The sequence below is a fragment of the Eucyclogobius newberryi genome, unplaced genomic scaffold, assembly GCF_026437365.1.
Source record: "Eucyclogobius newberryi isolate DKJ021-1_F unplaced genomic scaffold, fEucNew1.0.hap1 SCAF_13, whole genome shotgun sequence".
Lineage (NCBI taxonomy): Eukaryota > Metazoa > Chordata > Actinopteri > Gobiiformes > Gobiidae > Eucyclogobius > Eucyclogobius newberryi.
Genome location: NW_027315757.1, coordinates 7,459,356 through 7,483,246, shown reverse-complemented (window position 1 = coordinate 7,483,246; position 23,891 = coordinate 7,459,356). Strand labels below are relative to the sequence as shown.

Sequence of the window (23,891 nt, the reverse complement as noted above, 5' to 3'; positions counted from 1 at the left end):
ATCGCTCCTCACCTCCACATCATCGGACTCCACAAAAACACCTTTCACCACCTTTATGCCAAATGTTTCCCACCAAGCCCTGACTACCTTTTATAAGAAATTGACCTATGATATGGATACACTTTCTAGGACCTATAGAAATGTATGAAGAGAAGGAGGAGCTGTAGTTGTGTGGGGTCAGAACCAGCGCCAACTACACAATGATGAACCACCAATCCATTAGAACAATGTCTTCTTGTTTCAAAATGAACCTCTTAAACAGCTTTCATCCACCTCAGCTTATCAACAATCTACTGTAACATGTGGTCAATTCCAGAGGCTAAACCGCATTTGTGAGTCAGATGAAGATGTGGAACTGAATGCAAGAAAGTATGAGCAAGATGTCTGAAGAGAGAGGCTTTAAATCCCACACTGTTTCACGTCTGAGAAAGGAGAAAGCACAATAAATACACTTAAAGATGGTGCACAGTTGTCTGGCGCATCACTAGTAGCGGATTAAAGTCAGAAAAGTGCGGTACTCCGAGTGATAGATGGGTCAGAAGCCTAACACTCACTGTACAGCAAAAGATGTGTCGGAACATGGTGAACACTAACCATTTTAAAGACTCAACACAGACAGGCAATATTATAGTAATCATTCATCAACTGCAAAACTACTTTTGTTGTGTAGAGATTAGAATGCCCATGTGGACGCTTCTGTATTCGAAAGACAAATCGTAAATTAAAACTAAGACTCGCTGAGCATAAGAATGCCATACAAACAGGCTGCCTCCAGTTACACAGGCTGTGTGCCATAAAGAAGATGGACATGGCAGTTTAAAAATAACTGCCATTGAACACATTCAATTGTGGAGACAACCTTAAGTTGCTATTACAAAGAGAATCCTTCTGGTTTTATACCTCGAAAGCAACGGAATGATGATTCGAACAGTTTTCTCTGTCTTTGAACGGAACTTATTGTTATTAATTATCTTGTTCATTGAATACTTTTTTCATGTATTCATATGGCTTCCTAGTATAAAGCAATTCTTTTCATTTTTTTAAACCCTTCGAGTGCCTCAGCCTTTTTTGCTTAATGACTCAACATATTTCAAAAAGCTGCATTTCAGTAGCGTTTAGCTTTCTGTGAACAATATTAAACAGTATTTCCAGTGCATAAAGCATCTAACATGATCCAAACCCAATGCATTACATGAAGAGATAAACCTGAAGTAGTTTCCTGTTAACTCTAGCTTTAGGACTCACAGCAACTCAAACTTAGAATAACTAAAAATTACTTTTTGTGAATTGCTGCGATTGGCTTCATGAAATATAAATCATTATAATTGGATAATTGAGAACCAAAGTGAAACTCTTTTTTTCCCCATCCTGATGTTTCAGTATTAATAAATCAGCATTATGAGTAGTAAGTAACATCAATGTTTAATTTGAACATGACATCGTTATTTATTTTAGTGTCATTCAGATTGTTTCCACTTTGCAGCTCCTGTACGTCATTCCAATGTCGCCAATTCCAAACATTATACAACAAAACGTCCACTGAAAACGTGCTCCCTCTCTCTCTTTGACAGTACTCTGTGCGGGTGTGCGAGGCCGAGCAGAACTGTGACCTCTACAACACTGTTACGTCTTTAACACGCTCCACACAACTCTTAACAAGCACCAGAAATCATCCGTCACACCTCTCTTATCAAAGGTTATCACTTTATTAAAGCTAAAGTAATGGCACTTATAATGGGAGTCAAGCACGTTCTGTGAGGCTTTGATGCAACATTTCAGACTTTTCCCATGTTATGATATTGTATATTATTCTCTGTTCCTCTTAAACCCTTTCCATTCGGCTGAGTTAAATCTTACAGCGCACATTCATTTGATTAGAAGATGTTTTTTGTAGCAAAATGGTTCTGTGCAGGGATGAGGAGGTTTAGGAAAGAAAGGCGCTGCGCTTTCAACAATGTAAATAAAGTCTACATTGTTCCATCATCAAAACCTACTTCTTTGTTTCATTAATCCTGTTTATGAGCTTTTCTTTTCTGCCACTTCTCTGAACCTCAGAAAAACACTCACAGTTTAAAATGTCCAAGATTTGTGATGTCATAGGTGGAGCTCCTGTCCATAAATCATCTCCAGACTCGTTTTGAGCATTTCTGCCTCATGTCATGTTCGTTACAACTACATTATTGTATTAGCATGTAGGGGCAAGCTAGCTTTTGTTTATTTCCACACGGTAATTCCCTCCTGTAGGTGAAGCGCTAACACAAATCCTGATGAGGGAACACCTGACTGATTATGAGAGGTAAAGGTACAAGAGCATATTTAAAGGCCAATAAACATACAAGTCATGAAGAATGCATTTAACTATGTTCTACCATGTTCTTCTGCTTTGGTTGACATTGAAAACAGTCGCTCTGGTTGAACTGACGCTTGAGTTTGTTTTCCAGGGTTCCATCACAGCCTGCCGTCCTCCCCGTACTGCTCGGGACCCGACGGGCTCCGGTTAACGGCGGCGTCCGGGGCACTTTCCACGGAGTTCCTCCCCCAGACCGTCCCACTCAAGATCCTGCTGCTGGTGTGCAACGCGGCCGGGGCGGGGCAGCAGGTGGTCAGGTGAGGCTGCGGGGCGGGGCAGCAGGTGGTCAGGTGAGGCTGTGGGGCGGGGCAGCAGGTGGTCAGGTGAGGCTGCGGGGCGGGGCAGCAGGTGGTCAGATGAGGGGGCGGGGCAGCAGGTGGTCAGGTGAGGCTGTGGGGCGGGGCAGCAGGTGGTCAGGTGAGGCTGTGGGGCGGGGCAGCAGGTGGTCAGGTGAGGCTGCGGGGCGGGGCAGCAGGTGGTCAGATGAGGGGGCGGGGCAGCAGGTGGTCAGGTGAGGCTGCGGGGCGGGGCAGCAGGTGGTCAGGTGAGGCTGTGGGGCGGGGCAGCAGGTGGTCAGGTGAGGCTGCGGGGCGGGGCAGCAGGTGGTCAGGTGAGGGGGCGGGGCAGCAGGTGGTCAGGTGAGGGGACGGGGCAGCAGGTGGTCAGGTGAGGGGGCGGGGCAGCAGGTGGTCAGGTGAGGGTACGGGGCAGCAGGTGGTCAGGTGAGGGTACGGGGCAGCAGGTGGTCAGGTGAGGGGGCGGGGCAGCAGGTGGTCAGGTGAGGGGGCGGGGCAACAGGTGGTCAGGTGAGGGGGCGGGGCAGCAGGTGGTCAGGTGAGGGGGCGGGGCAGCAGGTGGTCAGGTGAGGGGGCGGGGCAACAAGTGGTCAGGTGAAAGGGCGGGGCAGCAGGTGATCAGGTGAGGCTGCGGGGCGGGGCAGCAGGTGGTCAGATGAGGGGGCGGGGCAGCAGGTGGTCAGGTGAGGGGGCGGGGCAGCAGGTGGTCAGGTGAGGCTGTGGGGCGGGGCAGCAGGTGGTCAGGTGAGGCTGCGGGGCGGGGCAGCAGGTGGTCAGATGAGGGGGCGGGGCAGCAGGTGGTCAGGTGAGGCTGCGGGGCGGGGCAGCAGGTGGTCAGGTGAGGCTGTGGGGCGGGGCAGCAGGTGGTCAGGTGAGGCTGTGGGGCGGGGCAGCAGGTGGTCAGGTGAGGGGGCAGCAGGTGGTCAGGTGAGGGGGCGGGGCAGCAGGTGGTCAGGTGAGGGGGCAGGGCAGCAGGTGGTCAGGTGAGGGGGCGGGGCAACAGGTGGTCAGGTGAGGGGGCGGGGCAGCAGGTGGTCAGGTGAGGGGGCGGGGCAGCAGGTGGTCAGGTGAGGGGGCGGGGCAGCAGGTGGTCAGGTGAGGGGCGGGGCAACAGGTGGTCAGGTGAGGGGCGGGGCAGCAGGTTGTCAGGTGAGGGGGCGGGGCAGCAGGTGGTCAGGTGAGGGGGCGGGGCAGCAGGTGGTCAGGTGAGGGGGCGGGGCAGCAGGTGGTCAGGTGAGGGGGGGTCAACGCGTAGCACGTCACAATAACAATATTATAAACTATGTCGTAGCTCGACTCGTAGCTTGGTCTGGTGGGTGGCAGGTTGCACGTGTTTGTCTCCATGGAAATGTGGTTGCTATGGCTAGAATGTTCCACAGTTTATGGCTCATAACGTACAGGATCTGACACTGTGAAATGATTAATTGCAACTCATACATTTCTGAAATAATCGTGAGGATCAGAATCATAATATGTTCCTTTTTGTCCTGAAACATTGTACACTGCCAACGCTGGTGAACATTTTGTTAGTTATTCATATTTTGAACTTGCATAAATACAGGTATCTAGTCAAAGTGTGGCACCTGAGAATACAAACGACATTATTCATTTGTAATAATTATGGTATGTAAATGAATAAATGCACATCCTGCATCAGTGGTTCTCAAACTTTTCACGCCAACCACCACAGAAGAACATATTTGGTCTTCCAAGTTCCACCAGATATAAAACCTGGTCTATAAACGGACCATTCCAGGACTAAAACAGAGCTGAATAAAGTCTAAAATAGGACTAAGACAAGCTCTAAATGGTTTTGTTCAAAGAGTAACCCAAATGAGGACATAAATGTGAATAAAGTTGACTCAAATTAAATCAAATCCCTGCGAGAGGGAGCTCAGAATCAGAATCAGAAAAGGTTTATTGCCATTGACAATGAACAGAATTCACAAAGGATGAACAATGATAAAACAACCTATACGAAATCAAAAAGGGCATAAATTAAAGAAAAACTATTTAAATCTACTGTAGGATAAAAATGAAAATAGCCTTACTATGTACACAAATGTTAGTTAAATGTGTGCTTATAACACTGGCCTACGTGTTTGAAAATGATTTAGTCCCACCTCTTTTTCCCATTGTTCAGTCATGTTTTTTTAATGTCTTTTTATCACTTTACTTGTGATTTGATCAAAATATACACAATCGCATTTTCGTAGCAATATGTATTTACTGGAACCGTCATTATAACTACGACATATCATTACCCTTCTTGCATTACTTAACATTCACTTATCTCACTCACTAAACAGTTTTTAGTCATTGTAATAGTATTATTTTTGTTGCAAAAAAATCATAATAGTATTAGTTTGACAATTTTTTTATTTTTTATTTATTGACTTTATTTGCAGTGTTTTATGCAGTTTGTCTTTTTAGAGGCAAATTGTACAAATGCAAGGGCCCCACCCGCCACAGGGGCCCCTGGGTTGAATCCTAACTTACCCTTACTTAAGAATTGTATATTTTTTTAATATTACAAGCATTACATTGTTCAATGATTGTGCTGATTTTATAGTCTTTTTTCAAACAATAAATAAATAAATGCGACATGTGTCTTTAAATATAACAATACGATAATATATTGATTGGAGTTTTAATCACATTCTAAGAAAAAAAAAATGCCGGTGAAACAACATTAGATTTAATGTATCAGTGCCATAGTCATAGATCTGAAACATTTTGTGAATTATTTGGAGGAAACAACTAACCAATGACTAAAAATAATGACAGTTATTTAATATTCTGTAATATTAAACGTTAAGTTGTTGTTTTACCTCTGATCCATCTTTACCATCTTTACTCGTATCCTTATAATTATGCATTATACCAAACAGTTTAAAGTGCTGAATACACCTCTGTCCTAATTATTACAGTATCCACATTTCTTTATGAATATTATCTTTTACAAATACAAATGGGCCGGCTATTACCACTTCAATTAAATATATAATTACAAATTCACAGTGTCTTGCATTGTCCCATCGTCCTTCAGAGTCATTAGAATTCTGCTGATAAGTGGATTCTCATTTAAAGTGTCTGCTTGGGAGAATGGCGGCTGGTGTCACTGCACATATTTAAGAAGAGGATATGAACATTTTTTAAAGCAGATTTTATTTCCTGCATCTCTGTCTCAGGTTTGGGCCTCCGTTCCTGATGAGGGAGGATCGCTGTATCTCCTGGGACCAGCTGCAGCAGAGCATCCTCAGTAAACTCTACTACCTGATGGTCAACGGAGCACAGGCACAGGTACTGTCCAAGCAGGGTCCAAGCAGGGTCCAAACAGGGTCCAAACAGGGTCCAAACAGGGTCCAAACAGGGTCTAAGCAGGGTCCAAACAGGGTCCAAGCAGGGTCCAAGCAGGGTCCAAAAGGGTCCAAGCAGGGTCCAAGCAGGGTCCATGCAGGGTCCAAGCAGGGTCCAGGCAGGGTCCAAGCGGGGTCCAAGCGGGGTCTAAGCAGGGTCTAAGCAGGGTCTAAGCAGGGTCCAAGCAGGGTCCAAGCGGGGTCTAAGCAGGGTCTAAGCAGGATCCAAGCAGGGTCCAAGCAGGGTCCAAGCAGGGTCCAAGCAGGGTCCATGCAGGGTCTAAGCAGGGTCCAAGCAGGGTCCAAGCAGGGTCCAGGCAGGGTCCAAGCAGGGTCCAATCAGGGTCTAAGCAGGGTCCAAGCAGGGTCCAAGCAGGGTCTAAGCAGGGTCTAAGCAGGGTCCAAGCAGGGTCCAAGCAGGGTCTAAGCAGGGTCCAAGCAGGGTCCAGGCAGGGTCTAAGCAGGGTCTAAGCAGGGTCCAAGCAGGGTCCAAGCAGGGTCTAAGCAGGGTCCAAGCAGGGTCCAAGCAGGGTCCAAGCAGGGTCCAAGCAGGGTCTAAGCAGGGTCCAAGCAGGGTCTAAGCAGGGTCCAAGCAGGGTCCAAGCAGGGTCTAAGCATGGTCCAAGCAGGGTCTAAGCAGGGTCCAAGCAGGGTGTAAGCAGGGTCCAAGCAGGGTCCAAGCAGGGTCTAAGCAGGGTCCAGGCAGGGTCCAAGCAGGGTCTAAGCAGGGTCTAAGCAGGGTCCAAGCAGGGTCCAAGCAGGGTCTAAGCAGGGTCCAAGCAGGGTCCAAGCAGGGTCTAAGCATGGTCCAAGCAGGGTCTAAGCAGGGTCCAAGCAGGGTCCAAGCAGGGTCCAAGCAGGGTCCAAGCAGGGTCCAAGCAGGGTGCAGGCAGGGTCCAAGCAGGGTCCAAGCAGGGTCTAAGCAGGGTCCAAGCAGGGTCCAAGCAGGGTCCAAGCAGGGTCTAAGCAGGGTCCAAGCAGGGTCCAAGCAGGGTCCAAGCAGGGTCTAAGCAGGGTCCAAGCAGGGTCCAAGCAGGGTCCAAGCAGGGTCCAACCGGGGTCCAAGCAGGGTCCAAGCAGGGTCCAAGCAGGGTCCAAGCAGGGTCTAAGCAGGGTCCAAGCAGGGTCCAAGCAGGGTCCAACCAGGGTCCAAGCGGGGTCCAAGCGGGGTCCAAGCGGGGTCTAAGCGGGGTCCAAGCGGGGTCCAAGCGGGGTCCAAGCGGGGTCCAAGCGGGGTCCAAGCGGGGTCCAAGCGGGGTCCAAACGGGGTCCAAGCGGGGTCCAAGCGGGGTCCAAGCGGGGTCCAAGCAGGGTCCAAGCAGGGTCCAAGCAGGGTCCAAGCAGGGTCTAAGCAGGGTCCAAGCAGGGTCCATGCAGGGTGCAGGCAGGGTCCAAGCAGGGTCCAAGCAGGGTCTAAGCAGGGTCCAAGCAGGGTCCAAGCAGGGTCCAAGCAGGGTCTAAGCAGGGTCCAAGCAGGGTCTAAGCAGGGTCCAAGCAGGGTCCAAGCAGGGTCCAAGCGGGGTCCAAGCGGGGTCCAAGCGGGGTCTAAGCGGGGTCCAAGCGGGGTCCAAGCGGGGTCCAAGCGGGGTCCAAGCGGGGTCTAAGCGGGGTCCAAGCGGGGTCCAAGCGGGGTCCAAGCGGGGTCCAAGCGGGGTCCAAGCGGGGTCCAAACCGGGTCCAAACCGGGTCCAAACCGGGTCCAAGCGGGGTCCAAGCAGGGTCTAAGCAGGGTCTAAGCAGGGTCCAAGCAGGGTCCAAGCAGGGTCCAAGCAGGGTCCAAGCAGGGTCCAAGCAGGGTCCAAGCAGGGTCCAAACAGGGTCCAAGCAGGGTCCAAACAGGGTCCAAGCAGGGTCCAAACAGGGTCCAAGCAGGCAAGGCAAGGAAAACATGCATTCAAATCACAAAAAGATAAAAACATAAAAGAGAAGTGGAAATGAAATCCTTTCATTCATATGCACAGCTTAACAAACTGTTTTTAGCTTAGATTCGAACATTCCTAGAGTATTCAATTCAATTTATTATTGTAAAGCCCAAAATCACAACAACGGTTGCCTCTGAGGGCGACAGTGAAAAACGCATTAAACAATGTCTGTGGGGACGAGGGATGATGTCCCAGGGTCCCCTGTCCTTAGACCCTCCTTCTCGGCCAGACAAGTCAACAATGCTCCCATTCCCCGGACGGCCCGAAACAGCTTGTGTAGAACTTATTTTCTCTGGAGGTTATTCACTAATATAAGGTGAATATGGGAAAAGTTGTGTGTCTCATGAGTTAGGCTAATGAAAAATGGAAGCAAAAACAAACGCGTTAACCTGTGTATAGTAGAAAAAGCTTCAGTTGTAGTCATCTGGACTCAGTTTGAAAAAATAGACGTTTCGACTCTCATCCAAGAGTCATTGTCAATAAAAGAATTTAGATCGAGAACTCCGATATTAATACTGTTCTGTGGTAAGACCCGCCCATTGGGAGGAGCCTTCCTGAAGTAGAAAGAGTTGTTTGTTTCAACAGAAACTCCCCTTTGTATCTACCGAGCTAGCCTATTCAGAATCTTAATGGGCTATTAGAAACCTCTTTGTCTTTGTGAGACCCTGGCTCAACCACCCTGAGTACCTGATAAGCATCTGAATGTCCTTGTCCTGGTCCTCTACCTTTCCAGGGGTTCAGTATCCCATTATAAATAACAGGAAGATTAAACCTTAGCCCTCCATTTCTGTTTAAAGAAGGTCTTTCTTTTTTAACAAAAATAGCTTCCTTGACTCCTCTTTCAAACCATCTTTTCTCCCTGCTTAAAACCTTCACCTCACCGTCTTCAAACGAGTGATTAGAGGCTTCAAGATGGAGATGCACGGCACTCTGAGGTCCTGAACTTGTATTTCTTCTGTGCTGATAAAGCCTCTTGTGTAGAGGCTGTTTCGTCTCACCTATGTACCGTTCTTTACAACTTTCTTCACTGCATTGGATCGAATAAACTACATTGCTCTGTTTTTGAGTCGGCAACTTGTCCTTTGGGTGAACCAGTTTTTGTCTTAAAGTGTTTCCTGGTTTAAAATAAACAGGGACTTCGTGTTGTCTAAAAATTCTCTGCAGTTTTTCCGACAGGCCAGACACATAAGGGATCGAAACACCCTTCCTTCTCTGTTCAGTTTCCCTTTTGTCCTGCTTCTTGGTTCTCTTCACTCTGTTGAGAGCCCAAGCGGGGTAACCACAGGCTGAGAGGGCATTTCGGACATGTTTTTCCTCTTTCTTCTTGCCCTCTGAGCTGGTGGGCACACCTTGAGCTCTGTGTTGTAAGGTTCTGATCACACCCAGCTTGTGCTGTAGTGGGTGGTTGGAACCAAAGAGCAGATACTGGTCCGTGCTGCTCTTTGCTGCTATTTTTGTTAAAAAAGAAAGACCTTCTTTAAACAGAAATGGAGGGCTAAGGTTTAATCTTCCTGTTATTTATAATGGGATACTGAACCCCTGGAAAGGTAGAGGACATTCAGATGCTAATCAGGTACTCAGGGTGGTTGAGCCAGGGTCTCACAAAGACAAAGAGGTTTCTAATAGCCCATTAAGATTCTGAATAGGCTAGCTCGGTAGATACAAGGGGGGAGTTTCTGTTGAAACAAACAACTCTTTCTACTTCAGGAAGGCTCCTCCCAATGGGCGGGTCTTACCACAGAACAGTATTAATATCGGAGTTCTCGACCTAAATTCTGTTATTGACAATGACTCTTGGATGAGAGTCGAAACGTCTATTTTTTCAAACTGAGTCCAGATGACTACAACTGAAGCTTTTTCTACTATGGAACACGCCTGGACGAATGAGGGATTACACCGACACTTAACCTGTGTATGTCACAACATGATGTTTGCAAACCACACATCTGTACGGGCTGGGTGCAATCGGGACGTTCGTTCTTGCGCCCCCTGCTGTTCATCTTACAGTTCGAGCCCTCCTGATGCTGGATAATGACTGCGTGTGCACTCACTGCAGTCAACACTCCACTGACAGCACGTTTCATCCGACACAACCTTCACCAGCTCTCTTCAGTCTAATTTTAGCGTAGAAGAGCGGGAAGAGAGAAACAAACTAAACTGTGTGACAGCGCCGCTCCCATCCTCTGACGCGGCGTGACATCTTAATCTCAGCGCTTCAAAAGGCTCGCTAAAGCAGTGCTGCTAAAGCCTAGTATTAACCTTTAACACAAAAAGATTACAAACTGCTGGCAAAAGAAAAAATCTCTTCAAATGCAACTGGATTTTAATAGAATGATTAGCTTTTATTTGTGTGAACCCTAAAATGATTAATGTTTATATCTTATACCTTTATCCTGGCGTTTGATCACCTCAGTATTTCTTTTAACGTCATTAATCCTGTTTACGATCTGTCTTCTCTGACAGTCACAAATCACATAGATAGTTGCGTCACAGGTGAACATTCTGACTTCTCCTGGACAGTTTTTCGTCCATAAAACATCACCGGACTCGTTCTACGGTCAAATTGTTTTCTCAACAAACGCAGTCATTTTCATTGTTCATTCCCACATCCGACAGCAGAGGGCGCCCTTTAAAACAACACATTTCTTTACATTCTTTCTGGCAGATGTTACATGTATTTAGATGAATTTGCTTTACAGAATCTAGTGATGCAGACCTTTCTATCCCTCTACCCCCTACAACCACTCAGAGGCCCCTCGCAGCAGCAGGACATCACCCAGGACCAGGATTGTGATGTCAACACTAGGGGGGGCTGTTGCACTGTTTTCAATTAGAAAATGAGAATAATTAAACTACTGAAAGGAATCTGTGCAGTAGTTTAATGCAGGAATCTGTGCAGTAGTTTAATGCAACGTACTACCTCCGTTGACCATCAGGTAGTAGATTGCATTTGCAACTAACTTTGGATATGCTTTCGTTTTACACCCAATAATGACACGTAGGTTCACATTATATGACCTCTGTGTTTGATTTGAAGAAAAATGACACTTTCTAATAACATAGAGCACAGTTGTGTTGACAGAACGTTGTAACTTACGTCTTTGCTCGCTCACGTTGGCTTGTGCGTCTGGAGCTTTGGAGGCCTTGTAATGGTTGAGTCGCTGCGGCGTTATATTGATGTCCAAGGCTCATTCTAGTGTTTGTGTTATTCATATTCTATTCAAAAGTTGAATGTCTCAGAATACATCTTAAACCAAGTCTGTCCTGATATTTTTACTGCGCACGGAATCAGATGAGCTCGTCACAAAGCTACAACAGCAATGCTAACGTGCAATAGCTTCTCGTTCTTACAGTAAATGTTCATCAAAACTCTTCTAGTACGCGAACACATCTCTTTTGTACCCTCGCTGGTGTTTACAGTGCAGTGTTGGCTGCAGTGAGGTAGCATAGCAACTACAGAAATGAGCAGTTTGATTGTTCAAGCTCATGCCCGCACTGAGAGACATTCTACTTTAACACTTTATTGGACAGATTGAATAAACTCGGCCCCAAACAGCAAAGTCCCAGTATTTGATAAGCAGACAAAACACAAACTAACACAAGAGGCTATGTTGTTGTGAGATTTATACTGTTAATGGACACACATTCATGTATTATTCAGACATGTATATAGCCTATAAGTATTTCACATAGTAAATGTTAGTATAAATGTACAAATGTGCTTGATCGAGCCCTTAATGGCCCAGCCGCCCCTTCTGCACCCGCCCTGTCCACACTCGCCTGTCATTCTCACTCACCCTGCTGAGAATGACGACATCCCGGAGTGTTGTAGGAGTTAAAGTCCAACATAAGTGTCCACAGTGTCAAATATAAGAAGGAGAAATTCACCCATAAAAACAGAGGACTTATGTTTTAAGTCTTATGTGCAATTATCAATATATTGCTTATGACAACATGTTATAATCCACAATCTTTTTTAAGAAATGCACTTATCTTAATGCTATCCCCTGTATATGACTTGCCTGTAAAACATACACAAGTTTCAATTGCTAAATAAGCAAAACATGTGTTAAACAAAATGTCATTGCAATATACAACACACTGATCTTCAATAACAGGAAATATAGTATCACATTATATATAAATATCAATATCCCATCATTTTGTCACACTCCTTTAGGTCTCAGAAGGTGAAGCACACATTTAGTCTGAATAAAAGGACTAAAGGAGGCTTCATGTGCTCTGGGAATGATGGTAATACCTATAGTGTGAAATAGCACTTGAACGCCCCCTCGTTTTCCACTGGGACGAGATGAGATGACCTTTGACATTTCAAAATGGCGGAAAGCAGTGAAAAAAGCATGAATGGAAAATAGTAAGTGGTATTTTACAATGTTTGTGTGTACAAATACTTACAGAAACATTTACTCCACAATGGCTTTTTATTTTATCTGCAGGTATATATTTTCAACACACAATTTTAGAGGCTAGAAGTAAACCAACTGACCCTGGTACACATGCGTTCGCGGTGACGTCATACATAGCGGCCATTTTAAAAGGGGCACGCGATACATAAAGACCACCTCGACTGCATCCTTTTCTACGGCATCATGAGCTACGAATACTGTGATTCTTTAGACGATAACGGCAAACTAAGGTACACGACAAAGTTCTCATTCCTTGGTCAGTCAACAGAGCAATGTCCTAACAGAACAATGACATTACAGAACAATGACCTTACAGAACAGTGACCTTACAGAACAATGACCTTACAGAGCAATGACCTTACAGAACAATGACCTTACAGAACAATGACCTTACAGAACAATGACCTTACAGAACAATGACCTTACAGAACAATGACCTTACAGAGCAATGACCTTACAGAGCAATGACCTTACAGAACAATGACCTTACAGAACAATGACCCCCTGAAATCCTGTTTTGTGAAGAGATGAGAGAACTTCATGTGGACTTCACTGTGGTTATTACTGCGTGTGAGACTTCTAAGCGACTACAACCCGATCCACTCATCAAGGATATGCAGATACATGTTTTTGATAGATTCAGAGAGCTTCAGGCCTTTGCCATCACCTGCTCACACCACTGCGGCTGTGGAAGAACTCAAGAAAAACTCAAGTGGCGAGTTTCTTCAAAGCATGAGAGGAAAAAGAAATAAGGAATGTCATATTTGAAAAACGACTACAGTCATTTTTCTCAGTTGGACAGATGAGAGCGGCTTTTGAAAAACGTTTGATATAAGTCTGTGCTGCCCGGTGGCTGAGAGGTTAAGGCACAGCAGATGTGCCAGACTCCTGACTCTGACAATTTACTGCATGTCCTCCCCTCTCTCTCACCCTCCATGTCATGCTGTTTTTCCTGTCTAATAAAGCCTTTGGGGCCAAAATCTTTTTTTTTTTTTAATTTGAAAAAGATTAGCTTATTCTATATTTTCATAGGTTCGTGTTCGCAGAATGGAAAAAGCTGTTCAAAATAATTGCTTTTTACATTTTTGCAACGCTGTTACTATACTATAATTCAATTGTGAAGTGCTGTTTTTAATGCAAAACGTATTGTTATGGAGATAAAGAAATACATTTGCATTAAAATAAACCAAGCAATTGTCTTAAACAATTGTCTGTTAAATTGTATTTTATTATTTTCATGTCTGTATTTCACACATTGTTTGAGCAGTCAGGTTTTCAGGTGGTTGTTGCTGGCAGGACTGAATAATCTACAAACCAAAGTAATGAAGGGAAAATAACACTTCTAAAAATCTAAAAAAAAGTCTAAAAATACTTGGCCGCGGCTCATGAAGTAGTCATGCATGCCCACTGCTCGGTCATTCTCACCCTCGTCCCGTGGGCACCTCAGTGGGTGGTCTTCCCGTGTATTTTCACACTCACCAATCACTCACATATCACATATTTTGAAGTGTATAAGCAGCAACTATAATTTTAGCGGCTATGTCCACCCTAGAGTTCTGTCCTTTACATTTAAGTCTCCCACATGATTGCATTTGAGCATGAGTCGTCTCGTTCAAGGCTCCATTGTCACGTTTAGGAGTGACGACCAAAGAAAAGCTGTTCCCATAGTAGTTTGTAATCTCCTTTAGCCGTGCGAGACCCTCAGCATCCGGAGGCCCCACAAAAGCTCTATAAATCTTCCACAACACCTGAGGGAGCACAAAGTAATGGTCCTTTCTGTTCTCATAATCCCCGGCTCTTACAGGTGGCTGCTGGATTCAAAAGTGACAGCCATTGATTGCGCCAATTATGCCATCAATTCCACAGGCCCTTCTGAATAGAGCTGCTTGGACAGTTTTTTTTACTTTTGACCAGCGTATGTAGTGTTCTGCAAATGTCTCAATGACAACGTTTTGTGCTGTTCCTTTGCCCTGAGACCTCCCGGTGGCTGGTTTTAAAAGGTGGAACTGCTCTCCGCTGACCCTCAGATCACTCTTAAATGTGTGTCCTGCGTGTCCAAAAGTGTCATTCAGGCCGTTCCAGCTTTTAGGACGAGTGGATTGTCTTGGTCCAATACGGCAGTAATATGTCATTTTACATAATCCTGTGGCCTGTAAATACTTTGGTGCTAGTTGTGTTGTGATAGTTGTCTTGGGATTGTGTGTAGACTAGAGAGAGATCTATAGAGTGCAAGATAGAGATATATAGTGTGTGTGTGTGTGTGTGTTTGTGTGTGTGTGAGAGTGTGAGAGTGTGAGAGTGTGAGTGAGAGTGTGAGTGAGTGTGAGTGAGAGTGAGCAACGTTGACGAAAAATCCAGAAAAAAACGTTAAGTCCAAGGTCCAAAAGCAACATTAAGTATCACACAAAAAACACCCACGAAAAGAACCTTGAATGACGAAATGAAGAAATGCGACCCATGAAACGGTCCAAAAACGTGTTTCTATAATAAAGAAACACAGGAAGAAATAGTGACTGAATGAATTACGCAGGCGCACAATAATCTTTCTCTCTCTTCTTCTTTTTTAACGGTTTAGTGTAAAACACGTTTCCCTTGATCCGTCCATACTCAGTCCAGTAGGTGGCGGTAAATGCACCTTCAGGTTCTTTGGTTTCGCGGATCGCATTTCTTGTCCGATTTTCGTCATTCATTCAATTCAATTTATTTTTGTAACGCCCCCACTTCATTAATTACGTGATTATTTATTTATTATTTTTACTTTTCATAAATGTTTTTTTAGTTGTGAGAATCATTCGCTTAAAGGCGGTATGGACGATTTTTCGGCGATTTGAGAACGCAGGCGGACGTGCACATGCCACTTCCCCGTGCGGACTGACACAACACACACGTGTGTTTGTTTATTAGCGCAACAGATCACATCACATCGCTCGTCTCCCGTAGATTTCTGTCCACTTCTGCGTCAGCTCGAACTGTCTTTCTCTGTCTTCATTTTGCCCCGTACACTGAGGGAACTATATTATGATAGATCCATGCGCTTAGGCACGCGGAAACGTGGGGACGAGCCTGACGCGGCTGCAGGTGAGCGGTAGGTGCGTTTTATGATTGATATCATTTGTCCTGGAAAATATGATAAAAAATGTGCTGGAAAAAATCGTCCATACCACCTTTAAGAGGTTAGTAAAAAAAATATTAGTTTAAACACAATCAGAAAACATTCAAACTGAATGAAAGATTGGCAGGTTATAGACATATTGATAATAAATGGTGAAAAATGTTTCAGATGGAGGCTGGACAGTCATTTTACCAAACTTCTAATGCACAAAAATATCATCTGATCTCTTTATTTGTTCACAAATGTCTCCACAAACAGAATACAATAAAGAATATTGAAATCTGAAAAACTTGACCAAAAGATGAAATGTGGGTGTGGTCCCTCATTCGTCCAGGAGTGTTCCATTGTAGAAAAATATTCAGTTGTATCATCTGGACTCTGGATTCGACTCTTATCCAAGAGTCATTTTTAATCTGTAAATTGAGTCTGGGACATAAGTCAGAATAGGCCCTGCCCACCGAACCAAAAAGTGAGTTTTTGGTTTCACTTTTGTTTACTATCATGTAATGGGCCATCAACATCCTATTGTAAACCCTCCTCACTGAGGACCTGATTAGCATCAGAATGCCCTGGCGTCGCAGGTTCCATGGCTTCAAGACACTATTATATACAACCGGAAGGTTGAATCTTAAACCCCGGTTCCTGTTTAAGGACGGATTTTCTTTTTGAACAAAGATTGCCTCCTTAACTCCTCTTTCAATCCATCTTTTCTCCTGCTTAGAACCTTCTCCCCACTGTCTTCAATAGTGTGGTTAGAGGCTTTAAGATGCAGATGCACAGCGCTCTGTGGTCCTGAACTTGCATGTCTTCTGTGCTGATAAAGTCTCTTGTTTGGCTGTTTAGTCCCTCTATGTACCACTCTTTACAAGTGTCTTCACTGCATTTGATAGAATAACTACATTGCTCTGTTTTTGTGTCGACATCTTGTCCTTTGCGTGATCTTTAAGAGCTGATAGTGCTCAATAATTCTTACTATGTGTCCTTTGAGTGTTCTTCTCGATCACTAAACTGTAGCCAGGCTTCTTGTGAGCGTAGCCTGGTCTGACCTGTGGAGCTCGAGGAGGGAAGCCTGCATCTCAATAACCTACTTAGCTTCACTCTGGAGCCACCTCAGCAAAAACAGCAGCTAAGAATACGCCTGGAGCAGAGAATATCCCTGTGTTTGGAACAACTTTAGCAGGTCAGCACTTCAGAACAGCTGTCTGAGGAAGTCTGAGTCACGCCTGGGATCGCAGACCACCACCAGGAACATACGCTGTGTTAAAGGGGATTTTCTGGGAGAAGAGGTTGAAGCTTTGGCTCAAAATACCTTGAAACACTTGAATTCCTTTTGCCTCTCCACAGATCTGACCTGTAACTTGGACTCTAATGGCGCTTGTCTCTAACATCTCCATAGAACCTCCACCACAAGAGCATCAAAAACATAGCTGGAGTTGTGTTTAGCTTCACCCGTGCTGTCCTCTCCTGACCTGAGGAAATTCAAATTGAAAAGTGTTGTTTTGAGTGATGTCACAGGTATAAATCTGCTAGCTTTTGTTTTTTATCATGGCAATTTCCTCTGTTGCCAGTAGAGGCCGTGCTAACACAAATCCAGGAGCACAGGGACGACAGATGAGAATTACTGTAGCTTTGAAGCACAATCTGGCACGTTCACAGAAATGTCCATTAATGTGCAAAGAAATAAATGTAAGTGTTGTGTATTTTCTATAACTTCTTTTTTCTATAACTTCTAAAACATGAGAAGCCAAAGCAGAGTTACTAAAGAGCATGTTACAAGGACTATAACCTTTAATCACTTATTCTCATTATTGCACTAGGGACTGGTCAGTACATAAGCATAGAGTGAGTAAAAGTATGAATTACAAACCTGTCGTATACATTTTGACGTCCTTGGTAACTGTAATCATCAGAGTACATTTTGTCTGTGATACAAACTAAATTCATCCAATCAGAACTCTGAGGCAGATGTCTGGAGCTGACTCTCGTGTGCTGATGAACGCTTGTGAGTGACATGTGCGGGGCCCCCAGAGGCACTGGCCTGTGGCATTCGGGACACGTTATTGGCTGTTAAAGTGAAAGTGACAGAATCCTTGCTCATGCCAAAAGGAGGATGTAGCAAAGCTTCACTCAAATACTAGAATGTCCTGTTCCCAACTTGTATTCTAGTCTAGAGTTGTTTAATTAAGGGTTGGTACACTTTATTTACTCCGCAGGGACATTTGTCCTCTGCATTTGTGAGACAAACTGTCAGGAGCAGAGTTAGAGCCAGAGCATTACAAACATCACCTAAAGACTATTTAGTCAGAAGAATGATCATTACTGTGGACATTATTCAGTCTCTCTATACTCTCTGTTGATAAACTACTACAGCAGCCACAGCTGCCTGGGGCAGACTGACGGAGGCTGCCAATCTGCGCCAAAGGCCCCTCCCACCACCAGTCATTTAAGGACACACCTCTTTCATACTGGGCAAAGTGGGCAAAGTGTCGACACAAGGACAGTTCTTCTCCTGTCAGCCCAGTTTAGATATTATTTATGAGGAAAATGTGATTTTAAAGGTGTTATTAATGTGTTATGTTTGAGTGACGTCAGGGGCTCTCAGGGGCCCCAGAGCCAGTCGGAACATGGCTTATTCACCTGCTTCCATCGTACCGATTATTTAAATGAACAACTAGTGTATTTCTGCTCAAATATGATATAAAGTTTTGTGCCTCATGTTCATTTTGAGTTCAGTTCAAGCTGGAGTGAAACTAACGAGACGTCAGGACTCGCAGATGAGTTTAGATGAGGAGTTTTTTTAGACAGAACTCAGGTATTGATATTGGATTGATATTGTGATACTTTATCAACAGTATTACTTTTTATTGGATCAAGACAAAAATGAGTGGTACTGCGTCTGTCAGCAATTCTCCAGGTCTGGAGCTGGTCGAGGTCGATCCGGACCAGAACCTCCCGACACAAGAACAGTTTCTCTCCCTCGGCCGTTGGACTCATGAACACTTCTTAAACATTTATAGATATATAATAAAATAGAAACACTCACTGCGCTGTTCACTTTCTGCACTACATCTGTACATTTGTGCACATAGTAAGCCTATTTTTTATTTAGATTTTTTATTTTATCCTATAGCAGATTTTAATTGTTTTTCTTTTTGACATATATAGGTTGTTTTTATCATTGTTCATTGTTTTGTGTTGCACATCATCACCAAAGCAAGTTCCTGTGTTTGTGAATTCTGTTCATTGACCTTTTCTGATTCTGAATCGAACCCTGGAGCTTTCGCCCAATCAGGAGCCTGTAGAAAGGGGGCGGGGTTTTGAATATGGCTTGTGACTTTAAGGCAATAGTTTCACTGTTAGAGTCACATCTAAGTCAAGTATTGGAGAAGTGTGGATTCTGGGTCCCAAGCAAATAATGACATCATTTTTGATGGAGAAACCATGGCAACGATGAAAACAACAGTTTGATTATTCAATGACAGATGATTGATTCTTGTTGTGTTTTTCCTCAGAACGCCAGAGTCCTGTTCAACATCCGTGTGGTGGGAGGAGCTGCCTTCTACAGCTACCTGTCCCCTCAGGACGCCCGGCCACTCTGCCACCCCGCTGTGGGGAGGTGAGTGCTGAACACCTGAAAGTACTGAACACCTGAAAGTACTGAACACCTGTAAGTGCTGAACACCTGTAAGTGCTGAACACCTGTAAGTGCCACCCCGCTGTGGGGAGGTGAGTGCTGAACACCTGAAAGTACTGAACACCTGTAAGTGTTGAACACCTGTAAGTGCTGAACACCTGTGGAGAGGTAAGTGCTGACACCTGTAAGTGCTGCCCAGCTGTGGAATAGTGAGAACTGGACTACTTTTTTACAGGAGTGGTCCAAGGTAGAAAAGGTTTCAAAGTAGTTTTAGAAATCGAGAGAGTAATCTTCAATCTGATGGACATGTTTGAGTTGCAGCATTTATACTCTCCATTGGTTACTTAAAGGGAGGGTTTGTAAATAAAACTTGTTTACAAGTTTGCCAGTTTCACTCTAAAGGAGCCTTCAGACCGCGGCATCATAGGGTCCAGTTTACATTCAAAGTCTATGTGGCGTCCAGGGCGTCTTAGAAGTGCGTTTAAAGCATCAAATGTTCAATGTTCAGGCGTCCAAATCCACGCCGGGCGCTCGAGTTGGACGCGTCTGAACGCACTATTAGAGCTTGGTTTGTTAAGGACAAATGAGGTCTGGCAATCCCTCAGTGCTCAAGTATCAATAATATGAATTGTATTGCTATTGGCCTTTAAATGTGCTCTTGAGAACCTTTAATTTGGCATTTCATGTTTTTACAAAAAAACAATATAACTTTGCCATAGCCTTGAGAGACGCCAGAGTAACTGAGCTTTGGCTCCATCTACTAAGCACATAGTTGTACTGATCGTGATTAAATGGGAGAAAGTCACAGAATTCTGTAGTTTGGCAATGATTTTTGGACTTAAAAACAGCAGAGAAGATTCTCCGAGCCACGCCACAGATCGAGAAATGTCAGTTATCAAGGAAATTCAGAATGAAGTGTTTTTGACGCCAAAGGGAAGAGGATTTTCTAACTAGGATTCATCAAACAAGTGTGAAAGAAAATGAAATGAAAATGAGTATTGGATAGATATCTTGATTTGTGTACAGTGTCTTAATGAAACCCTTTCTGCCATGAACACCTGTAAGTAGCACCAGCTGTGTAGCGGTGAGTACTGACTGATTACCTGTAAGTAGCACCAGCTGTGTAGAGGTGAGTTCTGACTGAACACCTGTAAGAAGCACCAGCTGTATAGAGGTGAGTTCTGACTGAACACCTGTAAGAAGCACCAGCTGTGTAGAGGTGAGTTCTGACTGTGTAGAGGTGAGTTCTGACTGAACACCTGTAAGTAGCACCAGCTTTGTAGAGGTGAGTACTGACTGAATACCTGTAAGTAGCCTGAAGAGTGGGTCCAGCTCGACTCCGACGGTCCCTCATCTGACCGGAGGGGGGGGCCAAGCTCAACTCCGACGGTCCCTCATCTGCCTGAAGAGTGGGTTCAGTTCGCCTCAGTCGGTCCCTCATCCGCCTGAAGAGTGGGTCCAGTTCGCCTCCGACGGTCCCTCATCTGCCTGAAGAGTGGGTCCAGCTCGCCTCAGACGGTCCCTCATCTGCCTGAAGAGTGGGTCCAGCTCGCCTCAGACGGTCCCTCTTCTGCCTGAAGAGTGGGTCCCGCTCGACTCAGTCGGTCCCTCTTCTGCCTGAAGAGTGGGTCCAGCTCCAGTCTCCTCGTGTCCGTCTGTCCGTCTGTGAGAGTCGGATCTCTCCTTCACTGGAACTCCTCCAGGTTTCTACGCTTTTTTCCCAAAGAGGTTTTTTTTGTAGTTTTTCCTGGCCGAGAAGGAGAGTCTAAGGACAGAGGACCCTGGGACATCGTCCCTCGCCACCACAGACATTGTCTGACTCCCTCGCCACCACAGACATTGTCTGACTCCCTCGCCACCACAGACATTGTCTGACTTCATCGCCACCACAGACATTGTCTGACTTCATCGCCACCACAGACATTGTTGATTCATTTCTCCCTGTGGCCCTCAGAGGCAACTGTTGTTGTGATTTTGGGCCTTACAAAAATAAATTGATTTGATTTGATTTGATTTGAAGTAGCACCAGCTGTGAACACCTGTAAGTGAGCCGAGCATGCTGGTCTGTACCATGGTACACACTGTGAGATTATAGTTTCCTGAACATATTTGCTCTGCATTAACCTACATACCATAATAATCACAAGAGGTGGGTTATATTTACACAAATGGCTTTTACTTGGAGAACTATGCATATTTTTGAAGGGACAAAAAATCTTAAAGTAATAAAACATTTTCTTTTTTTTAATGTAAACAAAAACATGTTAAATTTCAATATTGTTTCGTTTTCAAAAACATCCATTTACTGATCTTTTTTTTTTAAGTGAGAATTTTCAAAATATACATATAAACCAGAATGTGTATTTTTAAATATATATGTACCATTTTGGGGGAATAAAGATGTGTTCCCCTGATGTCGAGAGAGTTTTTTAATGGTTTAGTCTGGGATTGAAAAGTGCCTTTAATTTATTTGTTCATTCATTTTTTTGTATATGTCTAGTTTAATTTAGTTGACTTGTTTATTGTCGTGCACCATTGAGAGGTTAATGTTCAATATAAGTCAAACAGAGCGCTTATGAGGTGTTACCATAATGACTAGAACTCACATAATAGTTTTAGTCATTAGTTTTAGTAAAAATGGACATAAACAATTTCCAACATATTTTAGTCGACAAAGTCAAATCAAATTCAAATCAAATCAATTTATTTTTGTAAGGCCCAAAATCACAACAACAGTTGCCTCTGAGGGCCACAGGGAGAAATGAATCAACAATGTCTGTGGTGGCGATGAAGTCAGACAATGTCTGTGGTGGCGAGGGACGATGTCCCAGGGTCCTCTGTCCTTAGACTCTCCTTCTCGGCCAGGAAAAACTACAGGAAAAAAGCGTAGAAACCTGGAGGAGTTCCAGTGAAGGAGAGATCCGACTCTCACAGACGGACAGACGGACACGAGGAGACTGGAGCTGGACCCACTCTTCAGGCGGATGAGGGACCGACTGAGTCGAACTGGAGCCACTCTTCAGGCAGATGAGGGACCGTCGGAGGCGAGCTGGACCCACTCTTCAGGCAGATGAGGGACCGTCTGAGTCGAACTGGAGCCACTCTTCAGGCAGATGAGGGACCGTCCACACAGGGCAGGGACCACTTCACCAGGGGAGGGGCATCTGGGTCCACAGGTCCTCAGGAGTGAGAGAAAGAAAAGAAGGCGGTGAACAGTTTGCAAGTGGAATCAAAAAATAAATATTGTTTGATAGCATAAGTAGTCAGAAGAAGAAGAGGATAGTGCTCAAGCTGTCATACTTCCCCCAGCATAGTTACTCCTAGGGCAGCGTAGCTAAAGCTGTGGGTTTATGTTTCTGTTCCTAACTACTCTGACCATAAGCGATTTCGAAGAGGAACGTTTTAAGCCTGGACTTAAATGAAGAGACTGTGTCAGCATATTTAACATGGGTCGGGAGCTGATTCCATAACACAGGGGCTTGGTAGCTAAACGCTCTACCTCCTACTGTACTTTTAGAGACTCTTGGCACCACCAGAAGGCCAGCATTCTGAGAGCGAGGAGCTCTGTTTGGATGATATGGTTCTATAGCATCTTTGAGGTAGGATGGGGCCATGTCATTTATGGCTTTGTAGGTCAAGAGTAGAATTTTGAATTTGATTCTAGACTCGACGGGGAGCCAGTGAAGAGACTTCAGCACTGGCGTAATGTGCTCTCTTCTTTTTGTTCCTGTTAGTAATCTTGCTGCTGCATTTTGAACCAGTTGAAAGCTTTTTATGGAGCTTTTAGGACACGCTGCAAGCAGGGAGTTACAGTAGTCTAATCTAGTCGTTATAAATGCATGGATAAGTTTTTCAGCATCACTTTTAGGCAGGATTCTTCTGATTTTGGCTCTTGTTGCGCAAATGGAAATAGGCTGTTTTACAAGCTTGATTTATATGAGCTTTAAATGAGAGCTCCTGGTCAAATAAGACTCCAAGGTTTCTTACAGTAGAACTGGAGGCTACACTGACATTGTCCAGTGTGACTATCTGCTCAGATAGAGAGTCTCGTAGATGCTTAGGGCCAAGCACAATGACCTCGGTTTTTTCAGGGTTAAGAAGCAGGTAGTTTAGTGTCATCCAGGTTTTTATCTCCTTCACACAAGCACTAAGTCTGTCTACTTGATCGCTCTGATCAGGTTTCATTGATAAATACAGCTGAGTGTCATGTTCTGACTGAAAGTGAACATTATTAATAACTTAAAGGCGCAATGGACGATTTTTCGTCGATTTGAGAACGCAGGCGGAAGTGCACATGCCACTTCCCCGTGTGGACTGATACAACACACACGTGCGTTTGTTTATTAGCGCAACAGAGCGCATCACATCTCTCGTCTCCCGTAGATTTCTGTCCACTTCTGAGTCAGCTCGAACTGTCTTTCTCAGTCTTCATTTTGTCCTGTACACTGAGGGAACTATATTATGATAGATCAATGCGCTTAGACACGCGGAAACGTGGGGATGAGCCGCACGCAGCTGCAGGTGAGCGGTAGGTGCGTTTTATGATTGATACGTGGCAGGATTAATCGGCAGTCCACGCCACGAGGAAATAAGACTCAGATTTATGGCAAAAAAATCGTCCATTCAACCTTTAAATCTCAGTAAGAGTTATCGCTGGTTTTAAATTGAGGTACAATTCCTCATTTGACTTTTTCATCCGGGCTGTGTTTCTGAGCGTGTTTTGGCCCTGCGTGCTGGAGCCGTTCAGAGCAGCTCTTTCAGGGGCTGAATGTTGATGCTGATTGGCTAAAC

The 23,891-nt window shown here is 44.8% G+C and overlaps 1 protein-coding gene across 1 annotated transcript in view; it reads left to right on the top strand.

The window, feature by feature from the left end:
* Positions 1 to 23,891, top strand: part of LOC140357898 (ubiquitin carboxyl-terminal hydrolase 43-like) — a 124,220-nt gene that overhangs the window by 56,838 nt on the left and 43,491 nt on the right. The window contains exons 7-9 of the mRNA XM_072442453.1: positions 2,442 to 2,607; positions 5,838 to 5,949; positions 18,979 to 19,082. Of these exons, the coding sequence (XP_072298554.1) occupies positions 2,442 to 2,607; positions 5,838 to 5,949; positions 18,979 to 19,082 (382 nt within the window). The remainder of the gene's footprint in view (positions 1 to 2,441; positions 2,608 to 5,837; positions 5,950 to 18,978; positions 19,083 to 23,891) is intronic.